We start from the raw sequence: 25,324 nt of genomic DNA on the forward strand, positions 1-25,324 counted from the left end.
CAACTGTTTTAACTCCATTTTCCGAACAAGTTTAATGAACTAATCATTGCAATATAATCCAAAATTAAAAAAGTAATACTTAAAATTTAAATTCAACTTAGAAAGCAACGGGTATTCGGTTCTTTTAAATCTTAGTTCAACAATTTTGAAATGTTCTCTTTCTTAATAGTTGTATCTTCAAATGCCAATCATATTGCTTCACAGTGTCTCTGTGACACACATTCCGCATCTGCCTCTCGTGAAAAATCAAAGCACAACGAGAGACAAAATTCAAGGCTACAGGCAGTCCGCGGATAAAAACCTTGTCTACTTTGACAGACGATTGTTCCCAGTAATGTCTAATGTGACCAAGGTCAATCTGTATAATGTCATCCACTGGAATGGAAAATAAGAGACAACGTCTGCGAACAAATATTGAAAGAATTTGAAGAACGTGTAAACGGGTAGCGCGTAGCTCGGTTTAATCGTCTCTTTACTAACAGGCTTTTTTTGCTTTGATTCTCTTTCTTTATATCAACAATTTGGAAACGCAACGGTCGACAACGATTCTCACGTTTCTTTTTCTATTTTTGAACCGATTTTTTGTAACAAGATGAAACGCAGACATGAATAGAAATATTAATTTACTGTGGCATTTGTTGACACTTACGAGGCAAATATTTGAAGGCGACGCATTGCGATGGTACATTGCCATGCATTCTATTGACACTTAGGTTTCATGATACATGTACAATGTACATAGATGGGTATCGGCGAATCGTTACCAGATGTAACTTTGTATCGATGCAGGAATCAGAATACTGTCAGTTGGTAAGTAAGGCCCAATTGGAATACAAGTTTCAATGTGTAGAAGGCAGCACTGCCGTATAATTTACGGTAGATTCTCATCATTGTATTTTGTTTCTGAATCCTTGGTCAATCTTTACCCAATATATGTTAAAAAGCAGAATACTCATACGCCAATAATTTCTATAATGGCTCGGTTCTTTTGATCCAGTCTCTTTAATAACGCGGGATTAGAAAATCAGATTCTCTCAATTAACGACCTTTTTACCCATTTCCTCTTAATCGTAGTTATTTATTTTCTATAATCAACATATTTGCTATTATTGATAATAAAACTTGAGTGTACTGTAATGTACTGTAGTGAATAGTACCGTATTGAATAGTAATTGATATCACGCTACTGAAAATTGAAAACAATCTGATAAAGTGAAACTGATATAGATTTCATGAAACCTAGATATCATAAAAACAATTTTTTCGGAAACAAAGTTTTGCATGAATAAACAATCTATATTTGACATTTATCTTTTTATAGTACGGTTTTATATTTTATATAAACAGAATATTTGAAATTAAATTCTTTTAAGTCAATATAAGTATATATTTATCTATATAATTAACTACTCTTTAATACCGATGGCAGTTTGTGAATTAAGAAAAGATAATAATCGTGAAACATCCGTTTGAAAATTTTCCTGAAAATATAGTTAAGCTAATACCCCTTAAGATGCCCCTTAAGATATGATCATTACGGATTAACCTTTGTAAACATCTATTACTGAAAACATCTGTGTACAATATACACATATTATATTACATATATTTGGGTATATTTAATAACATAGAAAATATTTCACTGTTTGTTTTCATAGCAAACCAACTGTACGAATACTTCTATCTGTGTATTGTATTAATACACACTGTGTATTGTATTATTACAAAAATATTTATTAGCTAGAACCTTTTGTAGCCATTATATATATAGTTATCTTATTTATAAAGAATTCATTCGTTTACAGTGTATCTACAGGGTGTAAATAAAAAAGTGGGCGCTGCTTACAAGATCGATTGTTGATACAAAGAGAACAATAGAAAAAGTTGATGTAAAAAAATTTTGTTTCTTCTTTTTCAGGTTATAATCCATATGATTTACACTAATTTTTTACCTAACCTTTTACCTTTTTACACTAAGTTTTACCATTTACTATACTATTTACTTACCATACTATTGGCAAGAATGTAGCAGATGTGTCGAACTTTCTTTATTGGCTTAATCACACTGTCATTCTCTCCAGATCTTTCACTCTCAAGGTTCAAAACAAATAACATTCGATACAGATGGAAGTCAACCACTACATCCTTGTATTGAATAATAATTGATATCACGCTACTGAAAATTGAAAACAATTTGATAAAGTGAAACTGATATAGATTTCATGAAACCTAGATATCATAAAACAATTTTTTCGGAAACAAAGTTTTGCATGAATAAATAATTTATATTTGACATTTATCTTTTTATAGTACGGTTTTATATTTTATATAAACAGAATATTTGAAATTAAATTCTTTTAAGTCAATATAAGTATATATTTATCTATATAATTAACTACTCTTTAATACCGATGGCAGTTTGTGAATTAAGAAAAGATAATAATCGTGAAACATCCGTTTGAAAATTTTCCTGAAAATATAGTTAAGCTAATACCCCTTAAGATGTGAAACACTCGTTTGAAAATTTTTCTGAAAATAGAGAATGCAGCAGATGTTCGTTTATCCAAATTGGTTAGAGGACAAGATATTGCGAATAGCCGATAATCGAATTCGGATAATAAAAATCTACTTGCTACCTTTACCAACTACTGCTGAGTTTTAATAATAGAAATCGACGTTCAGATATCTGAGGTTGATTAATAATTTCGACATAAATTGTGTTAAATTACATATTAGCTTAAAGAAAATACACGGACATGTACGATTCTGAATACGCGTTCGTATAACTGAAAGTGTGCTCAAATGTAGTTCGGATAATAAAGTTATATCAGTTACCAGTTCGCATAACCAACCGTAAACAAAATCTGATTCGTATAAACGGGATTCGGATAAACGAACTTCTATCGTGTGTAATAGTAATGGTGTAATTCGCTTAAAATATAAAATTATAGTTCTTAGAAACATTATATAACTATTACAGAATAATCTCCTCGCGGAACTGTGTTGATAAAAAAAAATTATGTATTCATTACCAGTGTATATAAATATCAATGGGAAATAAAGGTCTACAGCACATTTCGATCAAAATTAAGTTAACAATACAGTATGATTTTACAGTCTCTATAAATCATTTTAGTACACACAGAATGCAGATATTGCAGTAAAAAGGCAATGTAATTTTGAAAGCAAGAAACGTGTTAGGTGTTTGAAATTTGCGGAAAAGGGAACTATAATACATCTAATTAAAATAGTTGTAGTTAAGTAGTTTTGAGTTACTCCGCTTCATTGTAATAAATACTTAAATAAAATGTATCACTACGCCCTCTAGCTGTTCTGTTAACGTTTTCAATGGAATAAGCGTCTAAGGTACAGGAAAATGTCATCACAACATTAAAGAGCAGTGTAACCTACAAACCGATTTATCTCGGGATGTGTTAAATGCGAGTTAGACCCTTATTACCTTTGGTATTCAATTAATTGAATTTTGATTACCTGATGTAGTATAATAATTAAGAGGCACGTTGGCAATATTATAGGTATCCGGAAGGGATGCGAGCTTTTCAGCAATGATTACACTTTTCCCTGATCCCGCCGCACCTATCAGCATTACCGGCACACGTTGTTGTATGAAAACATCCAGGAAAAAGTGTATGCGCGCAGTTTCTCCAGTTGACACCAAAGTGGACTATGAAATGAAATCGTTCATGAGAATTTGAAAAGTTTGACGGAAAGTTTACAAAATATGCACACTCGGTCACAAAAAGATTCGGACTTTGTACAGTCTATTTCTATCCTCTATACATTTTCAATAAATATACAGTAACCAATAAAAATATATTACATTATATTACACTACATTATATAGATAACAGTAGAAAAAAAATTTTCGCACTTTTTCACCTATTTGGTCTACATTTGGTCTTTGGATATTTGGCCTACAACTGTAATAAATTTAAAGACTTTCGCATCTTTCGATTCAGCATGTATATATCTGTTTTATGTTTTCAAAGTGTGTTGTTTAAATCTTCACTATAGGTTCAGGTAAACAAATTAACATTTATTTTTTTCTTTCCGATTCCAACTAATTGTAATTTTTTGAAAACATTTTTTGCACGTCATATAGTAAACTATACCTCCTAACTTCTAAAAAAAATGAATTTGTTTGGCCTAACCTAAAAAAAGGTTATTTTGTTTTAAAGAGTATCCGAACATACATAGATATATTAATGCCGGTCACTATTTTACTCGGGGCTCTGTTACCAGTAGATAAAACAGGCACGTACCCAAAGAAGAGGAGCTCGGACAGAAATATTTGTTATTACCGCATGAAATAAATAAATCCACTGTCTGAATATATTAACTATAAAACAGCATTGAACCAACTACCCATATGTGAGACTGAAAAGATAGTTGTTCGAGGAGAAACAGCTATATTATTTAATAAACCGAATGAATTTGAACTTGTTTCGTTAATATGTATATGGAAAAATTTTCTAGATCGAACAAATGTTAAATGTTCTTAGCAAATTATTGAAATATCATCATATGATAACATAAATAATTTTATTAAAAATATATATAATAATTTCAGAGGGTAATAATTTCAAAAGGATTTCGAAAATGAAGCTGAAAATATTATTTCAATTAAATACAAAAGAATACCGAGTTACACAAAAATATTTTTCGATGATAACAATGGAAACATATTTTTAACCGTTTGTGATAGAATAGTCACTGATATCTGTAGAAGAGGTGATATATAACGATGTGGACAAAAAGTTTACATTTATGTACCTACATATAATTGTATCAAAGAAGCATTCATGTATTGTAAAACTTATATTGAGGGAATTTATAGTAAAGATGTAAATGTTAATGAACTGAAAGTGGAAATGTAGCAGTTTAATATATTAATTGAGGCTAAAAATGTAGTCATTGTTTGTGAAAAATCGAATTTTATGATCGAAAACAAAATTATGCACAGAGTTCCTAATGTCAGAATAACTTAAACTTGTTTTTAACATTACTGAATTATTTTTCAACATTAGATAACTGAAACTGGTAAAAGGTTATTTACGTAGTACTTTTTCGGAATAAAAGTTAACGCAATGGCAATGCTGTACATAGAAATGGATATTTTCAAATTCTTTGCTATGAGAATATTATTAATAAGATTTCAGATGTCATAATAAATCAACACAATTATAGAAGTTGTGATTTTTTGTTAACAAATATTACTCTCACCCTTCTTTATATAAGAAGGCCCCACTTTCATTCGTATAGCTCGGACCTGAAAAGCTCTAGATGCGGTCCTGATTTTAGTCATTTTTTTCTAGGAAAAAATTCCATTGCGTAAATTTTTATAATCGCTTAAATAATTACATGACTCTTATAACACTGGTCAATTTAAAAGCATTTGAACAAATTTAAAAACACTCGTTTTTCACAATGTATCTATTTAAACATTGGTGATCATATGGATACTCGGCCTAATGTTAGTAATTTAATTTTCTGTCACTAATTGACGTATTGAAATTCTGAGTTTTCTATGCTGAAACATAGACGAAAGCATTCCCCGAGTGAAGTCAAAAAACCAACATGGTATCACCTTAAAAGAAGGATTTACATATATATGTTTATGGATATTCACAGCTATATGTATATAGCTATATGCGCCACACATGCGCATAACTCTACCTTAAGTTGTCATCATGTTTATTTGTAGGCTTAACTAGAGTTAGTTAGTTAGAAGTTTAACTAGAGTTCGAGTCATGCTTTTCTCCAGCGAGTGCGCAGATCTGTTTATACCGTGCTCGGAAGTGTTCGTCCGATTTTCACTAATTACTTTACATATTGGTAATGAAGTTTTTTTTTGTAATAAATGCTCGTTATCGTTAATATCAGTTCATGCCAATCATGCTAGTTATCGATAGAAATGATACTATGTGCTACTTTTCGTGAGAAATGTGAAAATGTGTCGATCGTGATCAGGCGACTGAAATCTGCTACTTTTCGTAACGCACAACATTATTATGACGATATTATACCTAGACACTTACAATATTAAATGAACGCAAACAAATGTTGATATTTGGTAACTTATAACGAGACAAGGTTACAATAGGTACATTTCGTCGAAACAAAAATATTCGTGTCGTACTATTATTCACTTAAATGTTCGTGGTATACTTAAGCTTTTGTGGTCCTTTTTCTTTCAAATTTAACTTAATTGAACTAAATTTTTAGTGATCTCCGAGTCTATACATATTTTCGCAATAGTTTTCACAATTTTCTTAAGATGCCCCTGGACATGATATGATATTTACGGATTAACCTTTGTATACATCTATTACTGAAAACATTTGTGTACAATATACATATATTATATTACATATATTTGGGTATATTTAATAACATAGAAAATATTTCACTGTTTGTTTTCATAGCAAATTAACTGTACGAATATTTCTATCTCACACTGTGTATTGTATTATTACAAAAATATTTATTAGCTAGAACTTTTTGTAGCCATTATATATATAGTTATCTTATTTATAAACAGTTCATTCGTTTACATTGTATCTACAGGGTATAAATAAAAAAGTGGGCGCTGCTTAAAAGATCGATTGTTGATACGAAGAGAACAATAAAAAAAGTTGATGTAAAAAACTTTTGTTTCTTCTTTTTCAGGTTATAAGTCATATGATTTACACTAATTTTTTACCTAACCTTTTACCTTTTTAAACTAAATTTTACCATTTTATATTATTTTCCTACTATTGGCAAGAATGTAGCAGATGTGTCGAACTTTCTTCATTGGCTTAATCACACTGCCATTCTCTCCAGATCTTTCACTCTCAAGGTTCAAAACAAATAACATTCGATACAGATGGAAGTCAACCACTACATCCTTTGTCTCTAAGTGAGAAACGTAAAGTGTGAGTGAGTTAGAGAAAAAACTCTCTTTGTGTTTAAAATCAATCTTGTAAGTAGCTCTCCCTTTTTTTTATTTTCATTTTGCATGCTATTGTTGGGCGATTAGCTCTTTCTCAGTCATAAATAAATAAGCGTCAATATGTATTAATTTTCTAAAAGATAGTTTAAAGCATGCGAGTGAGTAAATCTCACTTGGCTAAGGGAGCAGTGTAAGCGGCGATTACAGGATATTCTATAAACTACCCATGTCATCGAGCACAGGGAAAAATTGTTTCCCTACTATTAGTAGAGACTAGTATAGAGATATCGTTATCATTATAGATATCGAAGTCAGTCGTTATAGATAACAATAACTTGTTAAAAATTGGTCTAGTTTATCAGATATCGAGTAAAATATTTTTAAAAAATTGTGATTTTCTGAATTGCAAAAGAAATAGTAAAAGCCACTTTTCCCAACCTTTTTTATGTAAGCTTAAAATAAAACTTAAAAAAACGCATTTTGTACATTTATGTCATACACATGCTGAAAATTTGATGCAGAAACAAGCGAGAGGTATCGGAAGTTAGATTTATTACAAGTATAGGTAGAAGGTCGTGAAAACAGTGCAAACTACGATTTTCACCATTTTAATTATTTGTTGCTTAAAGTAACGTTAGCCCATTTCGATGAAATTTTCAGCATGTATGTTATTGTCATAAATATAAAAAACATACTTTTTAAGTTTAAGTTTTTAAGGTTATGAAAAGCGACTTTTACTATTTTCTTTGCGATTTCGAATCAACTGAAAGCTTTACAAAACTTTTTACGTGTTATGTAGTAAACTAATCCATCTAACTTTTCGAGAAAAACCAAGTCGTTTGGTTCAATTTTAAAAAAGTTATTTTTATAAAGGTTGGACGAATACGAGTGTGAGTACATTGCTGAAAAACAAAAGGCGCTTTGTCTGCCGGAACATAACCTGTCGCTATACATTAGGTTATCCCAAAAGCTTCTTTTGTTTTATAAGGAAATAACAGATGCACAATATTTTTGGTTTTACATTATTTTATCAGATTATGTATGATTCATTTCGTTCCAGTGGAACGCATCTTGTGGTATCTAAATATAAATGTTGGGCATCCATTATTTCCTTATCAAACGGAAGAAACTTCTGGGACAACCTAATATATATGTTGTACCTTCGTCATAGAGTACACGGTAGTAACAGGGCTTAAATTAAATTCTATACAGCGTGGTTGGTAACTGGTGGTACAAGCGGAAAGAGCGTGATTCTACGCGAAAAAAGAAGTCGAAAATATGGAATAAAAATTTTTCGTTTGTGGCTTTGTTTTCGAGAAAATCGACTTTGAATTTTCGCTCGGTACGCGTGCGGTACGTTATAACGGATCTCACTGTAGATCGTTGTCTCGATGGAAAAATTAAAAAAAAAAAAATAAAAAAAATTTTTATTCTATATTTTCGACTTCTTTTTTCGCGTAGAATCACCCCCTTTCCGCTTGTACAACCAGTTACCAACCACCCTGTATATAGAGATTTATGACTCGTATTTTACGAATAAAAATGTCTTCCTGATTTTTGCTTTTCACGGATACGTGACAGACCTCTTTTAGGAGAAGATGGAAAGGGTACCTTTGCCTTAGACACATCATAATAAATGTTTTTCTTTTAGTAATTTCTTTCTTATTTTCCTCCTATTGCATCTCTGTTAATAGAAAATTTGTTTCATAACATTTATTTGGTATAGAATTATTAATGAATAGAAAAACATTTTTTTTATTTCTTTCCAATTATGGCGGTGATGCGTGGCATGAGTCGCACGATAAAAATATTCATTCATAGACGTTATTGTTACCAATCTTTTTCCACAGAATTAAAATGTTTTCCTCAAAAATCCACTATTTTCACTAAAATATGTATTTTTTAATATCCTTATGTACTTCCGCAGCTCATGTAAGAGACGAAAATTTATGGTTTTTTGGTTTAGGTCGCACTAGTTCTAAAAAGTGCGTTACGCTGATGAATAAGTCAATTTTACATGGCTCATTGCGCATCGCCATTTTGTTGAAAATAAATAAAAAAAGATTATATTTCTGTTCATTAGTAGTCATACAATAAATCCCGTAAAACAAATTTTCTATTGAATTCATATAATCAATAGAAATAAAAAATAGGAAAGAAATTGCTACAAAACGTAGAATTTTCATGTGTCCCAGGTTCACCTCTTAAAATATGGTCTGCTAGTCTGCCAGGTGTTCGTGACAAGCAGAATCTTCTATTCGTGAAGTACGAGTCATAAAGTCATAAGCATTTATGCCCTCTTACTAACTTGTATTCAATGCTACAGGTAATTGATTGAAAGAACTAATTTGTTTATTGCCTGCCGGAGGGTACACGTGATTTCGGGTAACCACACACTATTATCTTAGAGGTTCTCCCAGCTTAAAATTCAATATAACGTTATTATTTTATTGTTATAATAAGTATAAGGATTGCTGTGTGCCACCTGTTACTTTTCGACGTTATATCGGGATAAAAATAAAGTTAAATACGTCTACGAATCATGTGTGCTTCTCTTTATCTCGCGAATTTCTAAAATCATAATTATAGTGTTCTCATATTACCTATTATATTTTTTATCAATTGATTCTTCAGCGAGTTAACTTCTGAATCCAAATTACTGTATACTTTTTCGATGGAAAAGGACCAGCATTATTAAAGAATTCAAATAACAATTCTATAATATAAAACATAGTTGGTAAGTTAAATTAAATCATCATATTTCGTACTAGTAATATCAAAATTATTATAAACGAAATCTTCACACGAACAGAGATATGAATATCTGTATTGAAATTCAATTCATTTAAACAAAATCGAAAATCTGTTATTGCATTGCAATAATGATTAAATTTATTTTATAATTTTTATCTACGTCAATTCTATATTGATTTTATAGTCACTCTGTCTACTTTGTCTTCGATAACATTTTCAATTACAACATATTTGAACTGCTTTGTTAAGGCGTTGTTATTTGAAATAAATAAATAATTATTTTAACAGTTATTTTTAAGCCAGGTTTATGGTGCTGCAGTATCTGTTCTAATGGGGAGTGTTAGATTATATAGAGGCACCTTTATCATATTTCGGATCAGTTTCATTCATAGTCAGAAGAACTTCTAATTTCTGGAGTTAACGAAGAAGTCAGAGAGTTTCTCTGCGTCTCAATTACATTGACGCAGCACAAAGCGCTAATCTGGAGTTCGGCCCCTATGCAAGTAACTTGTATCGATGTATTGGGTTCTTTAGCTCGGATAACTATATATATTATATATTTCGCTCCTTTATCTTAAAGGCGGTGTTTTTATGAGCGTTGCCAATGTTTAGGAAAGCAAGTAATTCTTCATTGGTCAACGCTCTATCATTCTGTTACGAATAGGATTCTCGCCTATGTTATGTTAGACGCTGTACTTAGTATTACTCATTCAAACGTAGTAGAGTAAACGTCTAACCGCCTTTAAGGTAATTCGCATTCTGTCATTGCCCGGTCTCATCTATTTTATACCTACTATATCAATTCTACAGTCCTCTTTCCCTTCCTTATTGTAACTATTTTATAAATTGCGAATATCGGGCGGCTCGGCGTGTTCTTTATTTCTTCTTTCCTTAATTTTCTGAGTTTGAAAATTTTAATTCGAGAATCGACAGCAACAAAGGAGAATACTACGAACTACTGATCGATAGTCAATATCAAATCTCCAGAGTGAAGCGTAGAACGAGTTTTGAGGAAAGCTTTATTTCAACTTGGATAAGAATAACCGGATAGCGAGGTAAATTTTAACCTTAATCCTTCATTTAATCTTTCACGTTCTAAAGGAATTCAGAGGTACTGTTTTTATTAATACGTTGCTATAAAGTAAGTGTGTGTACATTTAAAATTAGATGTTATTTATAAGCAGTACTTTCGTAGAATTCTCGAAATGTATTGTAGGAAGATATATATCCTAATAGATGTATTATATATAAGGTGGATATATATATGTATATATCTTATTTTGATGATGAAATAATATATATATATATATATATATATATATATATATAACTATCTATTTGCCATTTTTATTTGTTAGTCTTATTTTGATGATGAAATAATATATATATATATATATAATAAATATTATAAAATAAAAATGACAAATTTACGATAGTTATACAATACAATAATAATATAATAATAAATAATATAATAATATGATGTATTATGATAAAAAATAATATAATAACATAATAATTCAGGACATAGAGGATCAAGAAGTGAATCGAGATGCCTAATAAAAAGAAAACGCAAATTAAACCGAGAACTTTTTGCGACAGATGCCACCGGGTAGGACATCTCACACGAGATTGTTTCACGCTTATGTGCGACTACTGTAAAAGAACAGGACATGATATGATGGATTGTAGATCCTTTGAGAGAGATAAAAAATACATAATAGATTCAGCTAGGCAGCGTTACAGAAAAAATTTTGCAAATGCTGGTCCACAACCTGAGGGCCAACCTGGTACCAGCAGCGAAATCAGTACAGAAATGCAAACCCTATCAACTGTAGGAGCTTACCGTGAATATTTAACATCTCCTTATAAAGATATTATCGAGATCTCAACCCCAGAATTGAAAGGTGAAAAAGCAAAGATGATGGTTTCTAAAAACTGTCCAATTACAATGATAAAAATAAGTAGGTTAAAGGACGATGTGACTGCTGCTAAAGAAGTCCTCACTTTAAAGGATGGATTCGGTGCTCAGATTCAAACCATATGTGTAATATGCTTAAGTATACACGTAAATAACAAGACTGTACTACATCCTTGTCGAGTAATTTCTGATGACTTTTACGTAGAGACAGATGGCATATTCGGCTGCGATTTTATCGGCAGAGCAAAAATCAAGGATGGGAAACATGTAGAATTAGCTGGAGTACGAATACGATTCATCCCTAACGAACATGTACGCGGAGTACTAAGAGTTAATGAACTAGTGGATGTTCCAAACGAGGGCTCAGATTCAGAGACACTAACAGGATCAAGTAACGAATTAAATTCTTAAATCAGGTATTTCTCTCGCGTTATAATTTACCAAATAATAATATTAGCCAAATGAGGTAGGTTATAGTCTCTAATAGCTGAATTTTTTAATTTTATATAGTAAATGACAATCTGTCAGAATTCTATTTATAACGTTTTATTCTATGTTACTTATTCTGCTAAACTTATACCGTTTTCTGAAGAATTAATTAAAACATTCACTTTTATCTTATGACATACGGATATGTACTCGAGGAGAAATGAAGGTTATCATTTCTTTTGCAATATTTCGACTTTTCAAAACCGTTATATAGATCACAACGGACGTGCAAGCACTTCGGATGCCATATTATTACAGCAGAATTGAATTTAATGAAATAATATTTAAAAATGTAATTCAATTATCCGTTCAATTATATATATCATAAGTTATACGCGAAAACCTAACATTATTGATATTTAACGGTATAATATTGATAGAAGTACGTTAATCTGATACATATTTCGATTTATGTAATATTTAAACCAGCGCAATTATCTGTTATTTGCAAACACTGCGTGACACAAGTACAAGACTGTTATAATTCCGACTGAAGGAAAATATATCATTTTAATAACAAAATTCACAATATAGATTAATACACATCTAAATATAATTTAACGTTAGCAGATTTTCCTGAAAATACATATACAAATGTAAACTAATTTAAAAAAGTCAGATGATGCATGATCAATTAGCAAACGCTTAACAGAGTTAAAAACATACATTTTTGAAAAAGATAGTACTGCCCCTGCATAATTTTATTACATAGTAGTTTTACTTATTTGACTTATTGTTATAAGGATAGCAATAATTATCATTCATTCAGCGAAAAGAATGATATGAATAAGTAAACTGCGAACGTTTATGTACGAAAAATGTGAATATGTAAAATTGTAGATCAACGTAAAAAATATCTAAAGTAAGGTAGTCGTTATATTTTTTATATTTTAATATTTTGGAAAGTAAATCAAATCTCTATTTAGATCTCAGGTATTTCTTAGTTGCATTTACAAACATATAAACATGCATAAACATTTGTAGTTTGCAAATAATCAATAAACAGAACCCCCTATACCAATTATCCATATAGATTGAAAAAAGAAAAATGTTTGCATCAACATCTAATGTACAAGTATAATACGAACAATTTACCGATGTACACGAAATTCTTATCCCATTTATACTGTATTTTGCATTTGTATAGTATTATTCATCACGCGGTTTACGGAATTAAAGAAGAACAAAGAATTCGTAATGTAATCATGGAAAATTAATAATCAATACTAAACGAAAAACAAGTCCATTGTTATCACATTACTAATGTTTATTTGCAAAGTGTTTGGTTTCTACTCTTATCCGTAGAGCATAATATCATCAAGCAAAAAAAATTTGAAGTCTTTGTATACTTAGTGTCACATTTAAGTCAATTCATGTGAATAACGTTTAAGGCGTTAATAATATTGAAAATATTCCAGATTAAAGCATGTTTCTGTAAATGACTGAGATTTTGTACTTAAAAAAACATTTGTGGATAAGCTTTCGTCTCTTTTATGCCTCTTATTATTATTATTATTATCCACTGTAAGTTTGATAAGAATTAAATTTTCATTCAAAATGTGAATGAATTACTTATGATATTGGCAAATATGTGTAAGATCGTACATTTAATATCTAATAAATTTTTACATTCATTCATCAAGCTATTTTTTTTTTATGTTATTTAAATTCTATTTTGTGTGTTTATGCAGGCCGCACAAGAAAGCAGGGAAAATTTTTAGGAGCATATAGCACCCATCAATAAAGAAATCTCAATGAACATAGGTACAAATGGGTTCATGGATTTATTAAAATCTTTTTTGCTCATTTTCATCATTACTACGAGCTCCTAAAGTTTTTCTTCAACCTTTTTGTGCACTCTGTATATATCAAAATTATAAGAAACTGTATAACACAGGGTGTCTCAATAGGTCCACGTAAATATCTGCTAAACTATATATTATTCGAAAATGTGTTTCAAGTAAAACTTGCTTTAAACAATATATTTTACCTTGATGCAAGCATTTGACAGAAAACATTTATTAATAAACCTTATGATGATCTTATCTAGATTGGTGTACTTTGGAGGTTTCAATGTTATCTTTGCTTTTTAAAGTGGAAATATATATATATATATATATATATATTTTTGATATATCATTTGATGCGTTTTTTAATTCTCTGCAAAAGTAGGTATTAAATACAAGGAAAGATAACGCTTTTATATTTATGTTTTGCTGGTTTTCTGTACACTCAATTTTATGAAATTAGTACTGAAATATCTTTCAAGCTCTACTGTGTAAAAAATATACAGTTCCATCCAAAAAAAAGATACTGAAAAGTCCTCCACATGGACAAATCTTACAGTTGTCATAAGACATCCTCCTTGAAACAGAACAAGTTTTATTTGAAACACTTGTTCGAATAACATATAGTTTAGGAAATGAAATTCCTTGTATAATAAAGATCTTTCAGTAAAAAGAAAGGATGAAGTTCTGGAAACGAGTCGAAGAATAAAGACTTAAATTATCTTATTCTAACATTTGTTTAATATCTGAAGAATTTCTTTTTTAATGAAAAATTGTTTAAACGAACTTGGAGAGGTATATCAGGATCCAGTTCAAAGGCCTGTATCTTCTCACTCCATGGAACCAACTTCTTTGTTTCGTTTTCGATGAAAAAATTAAATACGTTGCTGCCAGTAGGAAACTTAATAGTCTTAAATTCGTTTTGCCACCACTTATTGAACTCGTTTCGCCAATCGATCAATTGATCTTGAAAGGTCGCTGATCCGAACGCCCAAATACAGGCAAATGCAAAGTATAATTCGTACCTGTTCGTAGAAAGGCATTAAGGACATAGAAAATCATTTAAGAACGATAAGAAATGCGGTAAATTCCTCTATAGCGCCCGAAAATTGGGATACGAGCCAGACGTTTATCGAGGGAGGAATCGATGCTAAGTATAGGTACGGTCCATCATTCTTACGAATTTTAAGAAAGGACAGCGTGAGTGAAAGTGAAAACGGCTTATTATAAAGAGAAAAAAAGCATATCGGCGAGATAATAATAATGCAACGATGAAACGTTTTTATTTTTCGTTTTTGTTGAATAAAACGTATGTCGATGTAATTGTGAGGCTTTTCTGATTAAAGCAAGATCAGACACCATATAATTTGGAACATGTTTCCTTATTTAGTGACATTAACCTATTTTCTGTCTATTAAGTTTGTAATTTCTATTATGTGAATATGATTTAATTTAGGCGTGTGCGAATTTTACTCGGGATCGGGTTGCAATCCCAGAAGTTTGTAATGTTCGGATACCTGAAATTGTAATCGGGTCAGGTTAGGTTATAACGCTCCCGTGCGATTTTCTCTTTTTTATTGCAGAAAAATGTGAAAATCATTTCGAATCTTAAAGTTAAAGTACAAAATCTGATTGTAAAATTGAGAAACAGAGTGATATTGATATGGTCACGAAGTTTCTTCAAAGGTCCCAATCTGAGCCGATTACAATTTCAGATTTTCAATTCGGGATCGGAGGTTCGATTCAGAACATAATTTTTCTGTTATCATGCACCTAAACACTGCTTAAGCGTACTAAAAAACAGTGACACACTGAAATTTCATTTAAATTGTTACAATAAATATTTACAATTAGGTCAAGTACAAATTAACCTTAAACTTAGTTCAAGTACAAGTTAACCTTAAATTTTCTGGATCCGGACCCGAGATCATAATTTCGGTTACTCGCACAATCCTAAATTTAAATTACATCGTGTTTGGTCTTATTCCAATCAGAAAAATGTTACAAATATGTTAGTGAAAATGTCGCGACAATTCTGGGTATGTACTTTTAATTTTTCTTTAGAACTAAACTTAAACTTAACTAACCTCAATCTAGGAAAAACCCTACAAAATAATAATTGACAACATATTTAAAACTACAAGCGAAATTTACAATTGTGATACAAAAATTGAGAGGTTAGCGAGCCATAAGTTATATATGATATATAACATAAGTTATATATGATATACATATGACTATTAAGTTTCATTCTTTTAAATTATTTTTTATTTGTTATTTTTAGTTATTTGAATTTATTATCAATAAATATCAAATTAAATTTCCTTCTTAACTGTTTCCTGTTTACTTTCTGTTATTTAATTTGCGTTTATGCATTTAGAATTCTTTGTGACACTTTTTTAATGATATTTCATCTTTTTAAATAGTCTTTATCAACATGTTGCAGCTTGAAAAAATCTATGATGGTCACTGAATTGTATGCTACTACCAATTTATTGTATTTAAGGGAACTGATCAAATGAATATATTCCGATTTTTGAATGAATTATTTTTTGAAATATGTCGAATCTTTCAAACGACGCCGCATATCTTCTTCTACTATGTTGTAGTTGCTAAAAAAACGAATTCAACGATCTATAATGTAATGTCATTTTTGGTTGACTTTGAATATCAGAATGAAGCGAAAATTTATGGAAAGTAATAACTGCATCCCGCCCTCAGCAAGGTCTGTATCGATCCTAAGATCGACTCAAGTTCTCTACAAATCGTTTCGTTATGAAATTCGAGGTCAACTGAAGGTCATTTTCGTAGGTCGCTAAATTCGTCTTTCTAGAGTAAGCAATACAACAGTAAGCAATAAAAAATATACGTTATTATTAAAAAAAACTATCTCAGAAAATATAATTCATCAAGATATATTCATCTGATTAATTCCCTTGAATACAATAAATTTCATTTGAAATATTTATTGATAATGTCGATAGATAACGAGTTCTTTTAAGCGTATATAAATTTTAGTACTGTTTAGGTCTTATTTATACCATTCCTTTGGGCAATCCGGTGTTACATTTTCCTTAATCAGAAAATAGTCCAGTAATTTACAAAGCATTTCCACGTGACATATTTCCGGTAATGGCGTAATTTTTTTAAACCTAGATTTTGTCATTTCTACAAGGGATGGTACATATTTATCGAACAGAATGGTTAAGTTCGCTCTCTCGGCTGGATCTCTTGTTTCTATCCAGCTGGTTGCAAATCTAATCAAATAATAATAATAATAATAATGGTAATTCATTAATTAATAACAATTATATAACATACATGTATGTATAACACATACAACATATATTATATAACATAACTTTATAATAAAAAATTGAAAATATTTGTCAAGTTCAGTGTGCTATAATTTAATTAAGAGAACTTATATGAACTACAAAAGTAAATAAATGTTTACTTACGGATACCACCCAATATCTTGTGGATTTATATAAAGAATTCCTGCCCTAGAAACAGTAGCTGGCGTTGCTGTCCTGAAATTTATTTTCCAATCTTACTTAACTCTTGTACGATAAGAAATATTCATACATATAAATAATACATAAAATATTAAAATATGTTAATATAGAAATACAGCATGTATTAGAACAAACACTATAACTAAAGACAATAAACAAACATATTGGGTATGTATATCTATACAGTATGTCCTGTTTCATTGGGAACGCTCATTGGAAAAATAGGAATGATACGAAAAGATGTCTGAGATGAAGTTGTGTAGTATCAGCGACGACACACCGTACTTTTATCAATTTGAACTTAAAATTGATTGCACGAAACTGACTGTTTTGGAAACATAAAAAAGCTCATAAAGCTCGTGTCTCGATAGTCGAAACGATGGTGCAAAAAGCAGGAATTTGTAGTGTTTTAAAAACTGATTGTCAGCTACAGGAATCTATAATCAGAAATAAAGGTACCCATTTACAATTGTTTTCATTTCAATTTCAACTCGATATCATATAACTTTTGTTCGAAATATTTTTTCATATCATTCGCATTTTTCTAGATATTTGAGCATTTTCAGCTAAACAGGACATACTGTCTATGTCATATAATAAATAATCATATTGCAATACGTAAATATTGAATGTGCTTTAGCTTCCGCTTGTAATTTGAGGAAAACAGTCACAGGAGATTAGTCTATTTTCCAATCTCCTGAAAATGTTCCCAGCAATACGACATCGTTTACAGTAAAAATGTTGCGTCGATGACTGATGAGAAGGTCGATAAGAAGTCTAAGTTCTAGCAAATTTGTGCTCGTAAACTAAAAATCGATTGCCACTCAATTGGTACTTAAAAACTGATTTACGATCGAGATTTGTGATCTCAATACTAATAGAATTCTGAAGAAATAACCACTATCGTAAATATGCAGAAAAGGGGACCTCGACCCTTGTAGAAGGGAGAGTCTCGAGTAACATACGCTTCTTTCGACGCGTAGAACGATCGTGTTCAAAAGTTATGACAAAAAGAAAATGATATTTGTTAGATTATGCTTATGCTCTGAATATAAGTAATTAAAAACGAAATTTCATATGCATTTGTATAGATTTGAGATCCTAATAGTGGTAACTAATGATTAGGTTAGGTTCGATTCCATGATCCACAACATCCAACTTAACATAACTTTTGAGGCCCTCGGACAAAGTGTATGTTATTTAGTCTCTGCCTCTCTACAACATATCTTAAGATCAAAATCGTTGGAGTTGAGGCTTCCTTTTGTGGTTAATCAGTTATAATACTTACGATGATAGCTATAGTTATTAGACAAAAAAAATTACCAATGATAAAATGCTGCATATTACCTAAGATTTGAAATTTCGAAGAGAAGCCTCATGTGTTCTGTTAAAGCGATTCTTTCGTTGCTAGCCAAAGTTAACACTTTGTTGTCATCCATGACAGTGTTTAATGACTCGATCCACATCGGATCTATATCGCCGTCAAAAATGATCCATTTTGGATCATTTCCTGTCATGTTTGCCTGATCTCTCATTATCACGGAGAACAATCTGATTGATCAAGATAATTACTTATTAAATATTTCATATAATATGTTAACGATTAAAAGATGACAAAACTATGTATGATATAATTCATAGCGAGAAAATTGAATGTATTTACTATATATAAAATCATGTATATTAAATTAATGTTTTCTAAATGTTAGTAAAACGGCTCTGTTCACAGGTATTAAGCCACTTTCAGAAAGTACTTGTGTGTGTCGTATGTGTAAGTATGACTTTTTAAAAGTTAAAAGAGTAAAAAAGGTTTGAAAGTTGTTGAAACTATTAACAATTATTATTTAGTTTAAAACTTATATAAAGGTAGGCAGAGATTATAGCATCTTATGATACATAAAGAATTTATATACAGGTATCCTTCGTATAACACGATAGTTAGGTTTCGAAAAATACCGTAGTATGCGAAACAAAGAACTGATATAAAAGTGGAGGTTAGGTTCCAATAGTAAGTATAGCAGTAAGTATAGTATATAGTAAGTAAGTATATATTAGTAAGTATAGCAATAATACTTTTTAACGGTTTTTCGATATCATAATATACCATAATACACTGATATAGTATTTTATTCTGATATATATTCTATTCTATCACATTCTATTATATCATAGTACTATATTATAATGTAATATAACATACTAATATAGTACTAATACTTGTAAGTGTACTACAAAAGTATGCTATTTTTTCATAGCCAAGAGAAATATATTTATTAAAACAATTAATAATTAATTCAAAGTACTACACATTTATATATTAATATTATTTATGTTACTTCTAAAAACTGTCGTCCACATTTTATATGAAAAATAATGAAAATCTTTGATATCCTACTTCGATGTAGCGAAGAAATTTTCGAGTGCAAATGGTTAATACTCCTCGAACTAAGAATAAATTCAAAATTTTAATACTTCTAAATTCCGTATGCAAATCTGAGACAACACATATGCTTGTTCGAATGAACGATATCGAATGGTGCTGCTTGCACTTAACGATTTTCAATTCGTGTTTTTTTTTACGGGAATTTTCCCAATTCTCAAATCGTGTTGGAACGAATTTGTGTTTGTAAGAGTACCATATTATAGAGGGATACCTGTATCCAATGTTATAACGTTAAATTTCTTCTCGTTAATATCTACTATATCTCTCGATCATTGCTTTGACCAATTCAGGTATTCGCGTTATTAACAAATTTTAATAAATGTAGGCAAACCTCTCTGCATTTTGTATTTAATTCATACGAAATTTTTTAAATAAATATGTGTATATAGTCATACGTTTATTATGTATGATTTTTCACACACATGCACATACTATATTTCCCTTACACTCTTCCTATATAATAGTATATTCTATGAATGCAAAATTATGATTCCTGAATTTAAATCGATCATCATATCATCTCGTCTGAAACTACGAGATATTCTAACGTTTCTGAATGGGATTTATAAAACATCTAAAAAATATCATTAAACCTAGCGTTGCTGTAAGACCTATTGTTAATAGTGAGATGAATCAAACCCGTCTTTCCATTCCCGCGTTGCAGGATTGATAATTCCAAATAGTTCGTCATTAGTCACTGCTTTCGGATTCAAGTCATTATAATATGGCTTTAATTGCTGATTAAAGTACGTTCGATTAAGTGTTTTCCACACTTCCGTTTTTCCAGTTCCAGCAAATCCAACAATGAAAACTGAATGACGAACATGAAGCAATTCCTCTAACTGTACAACCTAACGAATTTAATATAATTTGAAATTTTCCATATACAAAACTATTTTTCATATTATAATGTCAAATTTCCTCAAACTTATGTACGATAAACGACTTTAAACGTAATAAATATAGGTATAATTATGTATACAACTTTAATACCAATTGTTAAACATTACAACGCAAATCAGTTTTACTCTTACTTTTAGTACAAAACCATCTTCTGGTTGTAATTTGAGATCCAGAGTAGATTTTCGGACCGTTGATTCAAAATCTAAATCCCTTTTTCGCGGAACATCCAGAGCGGGAAACAAATCACCTATAGAAGCAAATAAACTAGTAGGTTAACTTAAGTGCATAAACGTATAAGTTATGATAACTTAGGACATATATACTATACATATGTATGGATAAACATTATACTCAATATGATCTTGTTTTCGAGTTACAGTCGTTTCTATCTATTTGTCATTTTGTGGTCAATTGAGATATTTCTTTAATCACTGGAAAATATACTATTTGAAATAATGGTACGTATTTCTTTTACGCATGATAATATCTCACTTCAGTTTAGTTGATTAGTGAAACAGTTTCTAAAAGTGATTCCTTTAAAAGCTATTCCCAAAAAGTAAACGTAAAAGGGAATAAGATAAATATTGTTGTACGGTAATACAAGTCACAATCCAATAAAAAGGAATATAAACAAGTTGGAAAAAATAGTAAAAGAAAGTTAAGATTCTTGAGAATTGATGAAGAATCTTGCATTTAGTTTCAATTATGTAGATTGTAAATTTGTAAGGCAATTAAGGACTACAAGAAACCAATTTACCAATAAGTCCCATAAAAACTGGAACATCGTCGGTCACGATTTTCGGTATATTGAAGTCTCTGAGAGCTCTCATTAGCACCTGATCTTCAGCTCTCCCGGGATCGTCTCTCTTTAATTTCCCTGCAACCACTAAAACCGACTTAATCGCCCGTAGACCCCAATCATAGTGATCTTGCTTCGACAAAAGTTCTCGACAAAGCTGATACAGCGTTATGAATTTTCTTGCTAGTAATCTAGCTTCTTGGAAGCCTTCCGCTACCAGCATTATTTCGCAAATTAAGTCAAAATCTGGAACTACCATGGCGCAAGGCCTTTAAAATAAAAAAAAAACAGTGATAATTCTTTCTACAATAAAGTACAATTCATATATTTATATATATAAGAATAAACATCTAACTGTGAATGCAGAAAAATCAAAGATGATGAAGCTCAGGAAAGACACAGGAAGAAAGAGAAAATTGAAGTAGTACTGGAAGAGAGCAAGGATGAAAAAAGCATCAAGGAGCTTACGTACCTAAATGTACCACTGCAGAAGTAAATGGGAGCATGGTAAAGCATGTAAAAGGAAGAAAAAACAAGGCGAATGAGATACTTAAGTAAATACGAGGAACTAGGAAAAGAAAACTTAGAGATGATCTCAGATTAAGAATGTTCCTATTTGATGTGCTGGTGATAGGAGTACTCATGTGTGGTGTGAAACTGCAGTGATGTACAGTGTAACAGGTACAAAGCAGGCACGATACACTAATGTTATGTGTATATCAAATTGTAACTGAAAATTTTATTTTGGGATGATATAAAATCTTATTTCATCTATGACAATTGACCTTCTTCATTTAACTATTACCTGTACTTTTAGTTAATAAGTTGTCATATTCTTGAGTTATCAAACTGTATCATCCATTGATTTCATTGTTATGCACAAGAGTAAGATGTGAGAAAGTAAAAAATAAATTATTTATCAATTATTATCCCTAAGTAAGAAATAAATTATAAACAAATAATGCCATTTATTGAAGCTGAAAATTTAAAAATCATATGTATATGTTTCACTTTTAAAAAGTAATATTTTCAAAAAGTAATATCATTAGCGCCAAGCATACTACGGATCATTATTGATTCATTATTATTAATACCCTACATTAGACAAGATAGTATTTTTTATGATAATACGTATGACTATGGCAAATGCATGTAAACGTATGTATACATCCTCCGTCGTCATATTTTGCATTTTTCCATTTTCTCGTGATCACTCCTATTAATTTTTTCTATAATAAATTTATTATATAGCCTCATTTTTTACAATGAAATGCAGTGTTTAATGCAGCATTGGAATGTAATTTGCTGTTTAATGCTAGTATGATTGTAGTCTTATGTAAGTACAAATATAGATGATTTAACGTACCTGAATAAAGTTTTCAAATTTTCGGGCAATTCCGTCCTTCCCGCATAGCCAGGATTCATAGTGATGAACATTCCAACAGTGGGGACGAGATTCAGTTCTTCTCCGAAGAACAAAAATATCGGTTTGCGGCTTTTCACTCCGTCTAAAACTGATTTCACTTGCACAGCCACCACCGAAAGTACCTCCACCGAAATTCGGTTGAATTCATCGAAACAACCCCATGCTCCTACTTGAGCAAGACCTTTGTAAATGTTTCCGCAGGACTGGAAGAAAATGATAATATCACTTACGTTCAATCAACATTTGAAACGAGAAAATATATCTTCGCGGGAGAGTCACCAAAAACTTACTATATGAAATAGTGTAAAGCAACACTTTAAATCTAAATACCTACTAAATTGTATAAGAAGTTCACTCATATTTCTTTAAAAAAGTATTAAATATCACTACGTTTATTTTACGTATGTAAGATATATTTAATCAAAGGTTATGCGCTATTTTCTATTCCATTATATTTTTCAAATAGGTTAGATAATTCTTTATCCCATCACACTGAAGCTTTCATTAAAAAATTCTAATATGTATAATACATGTGTACATTCGGATAGCCTTTCGGGTCAAGTCGGAGAAAGTCGTGCAGCTTCGGACGAAATCCCGCCATGCACGTGGCCGTGATTCGATTCGAGATTGTATTTGAAATTGATTATTACGTTTATAATGTAATCTTTGATATTCGGTTTTTTTAGGCAACCAGGTACTCAATAAACTTTCTCTGTATGGAAGTATGAAATAAGATAATTTTCCCTCGAAGAATAAAATTTGAATGTAAGAAATGCGATTGTTTTAAATATTTCTGCAACTTTATGAGCGAGAGATTATTCTCGACATCGGGTAGTATAGTCATTGCCACAAGTACAAAGTTATTGCCATGAAATTTGAAACAATTGGGTTTCTACATTGGGGTTTAAAATTGGCTGTATATTTTGATCCTTATTAAACATCCAGTAACTATTTCTTTTCTGTCCGTGTAATTAGTACAGTAATATTAAAAGAGTAATTTGTTAATAGAGTACGTTTTCCAATTTCCATAAAATAAGAATAAAATTTATATACTTTCTATAAAGTAAATAAGCAGGTTATATCGAACGAAATTTATTTCAAATATATCCATTAGAGATATTATTATTTCACAGAAAAATTATCTTATTTCGAAGTTTCATATAGACAAAGATTTTGCATTTGCCTGTTGGGTATTTGATTGCCTAAGAAAGCTAACTATCAAGATCGTTACTATCGTATGAAGATAATACGATCAATTTTATTCCAAACACAATCTCGAATCGAATCACGACTATGGGTATCGCAGTATTTCGTCCAAGCTCGGCCGAAAAAGCCCAAAGAAAACTGCCCGAAGCAATGAGGCTATCTGAGTGTACGTACGTGTTGGGTGACCACTCGAATCTGCTCGAATTTTTACAGCTCGACCCGAGCATGCCCGAATTTGCCCGAACTTTTCAGTCCCAACCCGAACCCGACATATCGTGTACCGACATACTGCTTTGTAATCTAATATGTAATTTACACTCATGAACAATTTCATTATTTAACACTTATAATATTAATTCTCTTTTTGCTATTAAATGTAATAAATATAATAATAATTATGATAAATTACAATTATAAACAATATTTATTCATACTAATTATCGTATGTTCAGTCACTGTAGCTAACATGAGTAACGTCTCTATAATATTGTTAAAACTGCAATACCAAGAGGTGAACAAACTTAGTGCGTAACTTAACACAATTAGATACTAAGATTTGGATACTAAAAATAAAATATTGGAAATTTATAATAAAACGACTATCTGATGTACCATATCGAAACACTGTATCTTTTTTATATAAAATGAGTTACATAATATGGGAATACAAGTATTTACGTTTCCATGAGATAAATTTGGAGTTTTCAGACTCGCTTTCGTTCGTGCAAATGGAATGCTATATTTTTGTTCTAAAAACTCCAAATTTAAAATTCAAAATCACAATAGCAAACACAATGTGTCTCTTGTAAATATAAAGTAATTTTATTAATATATTTTTAGATACAAATAATTGTTTAATATCTTTATTTACGAAATTTGTAATAATTTAGGTACTTCAGCTACGATTTATACGAGGTAAATCACATAATTTAAACATTGTAAATATTTTTAGAAAATTTATAGAAACTTATCTTATGCTACTTTACAGAAATTAATAAAAAAATTGATGTAACATCAGAGAACACGTATGATACTGAAATGGCTTTATTATCCAGTATCGAAATTTGAGAAAGTAATTTAGATCTTTAAATATGTGTTCTAAATACCTATTTCAATCACCGTA

General features: G+C 30.5%; 2 protein-coding genes across 2 annotated transcripts; one reads left to right on the plus strand and one right to left on the minus strand.

Moving 5' to 3' along the window:
- The first annotated feature begins 9,983 nt into the window (after positions 1–9,983).
- On the plus strand, positions 9,984–13,103 carry LOC105681688. The gene is made up of 2 exons (XM_012392809.3): positions 9,984–10,764; positions 11,234–13,103. The coding sequence occupies exon 2, from the start codon at positions 11,262–11,264 to the stop codon at positions 12,039–12,041; it is 780 nt and encodes a 259-aa protein (XP_012248232.1). The 5' UTR covers positions 9,984–10,764; positions 11,234–11,261; the 3' UTR covers positions 12,042–13,103.
- Positions 13,104–14,568: 1,465 nt separating this feature from the next.
- On the minus strand, positions 14,569–23,354 carry LOC112213889 (dynein beta chain, ciliary-like). Its single transcript, XM_033324207.1, has 9 exons — positions 23,286–23,354; positions 22,936–23,198; positions 21,528–21,838; positions 20,902–21,017; positions 20,507–20,718; positions 18,772–18,975; positions 17,368–17,439; positions 16,948–17,163; positions 14,569–14,931 (listed from the first exon to the last, which is right to left on the minus strand). Exons 1-9 carry the CDS (start codon positions 23,352–23,354, stop codon positions 14,646–14,648), a joined length of 1,749 nt encoding a protein of 582 aa, XP_033180098.1. The 3' UTR covers positions 14,569–14,645.
- Positions 23,355–25,324: the final 1,970 nt, after the last annotated feature.

The sequence above is a fragment of the Bombus impatiens genome, unplaced genomic scaffold, assembly GCF_000188095.3.
Source record: "Bombus impatiens unplaced genomic scaffold, BIMP_2.2 scf_1674, whole genome shotgun sequence".
Classification (NCBI taxonomy): domain Eukaryota; kingdom Metazoa; phylum Arthropoda; class Insecta; order Hymenoptera; family Apidae; genus Bombus; species Bombus impatiens.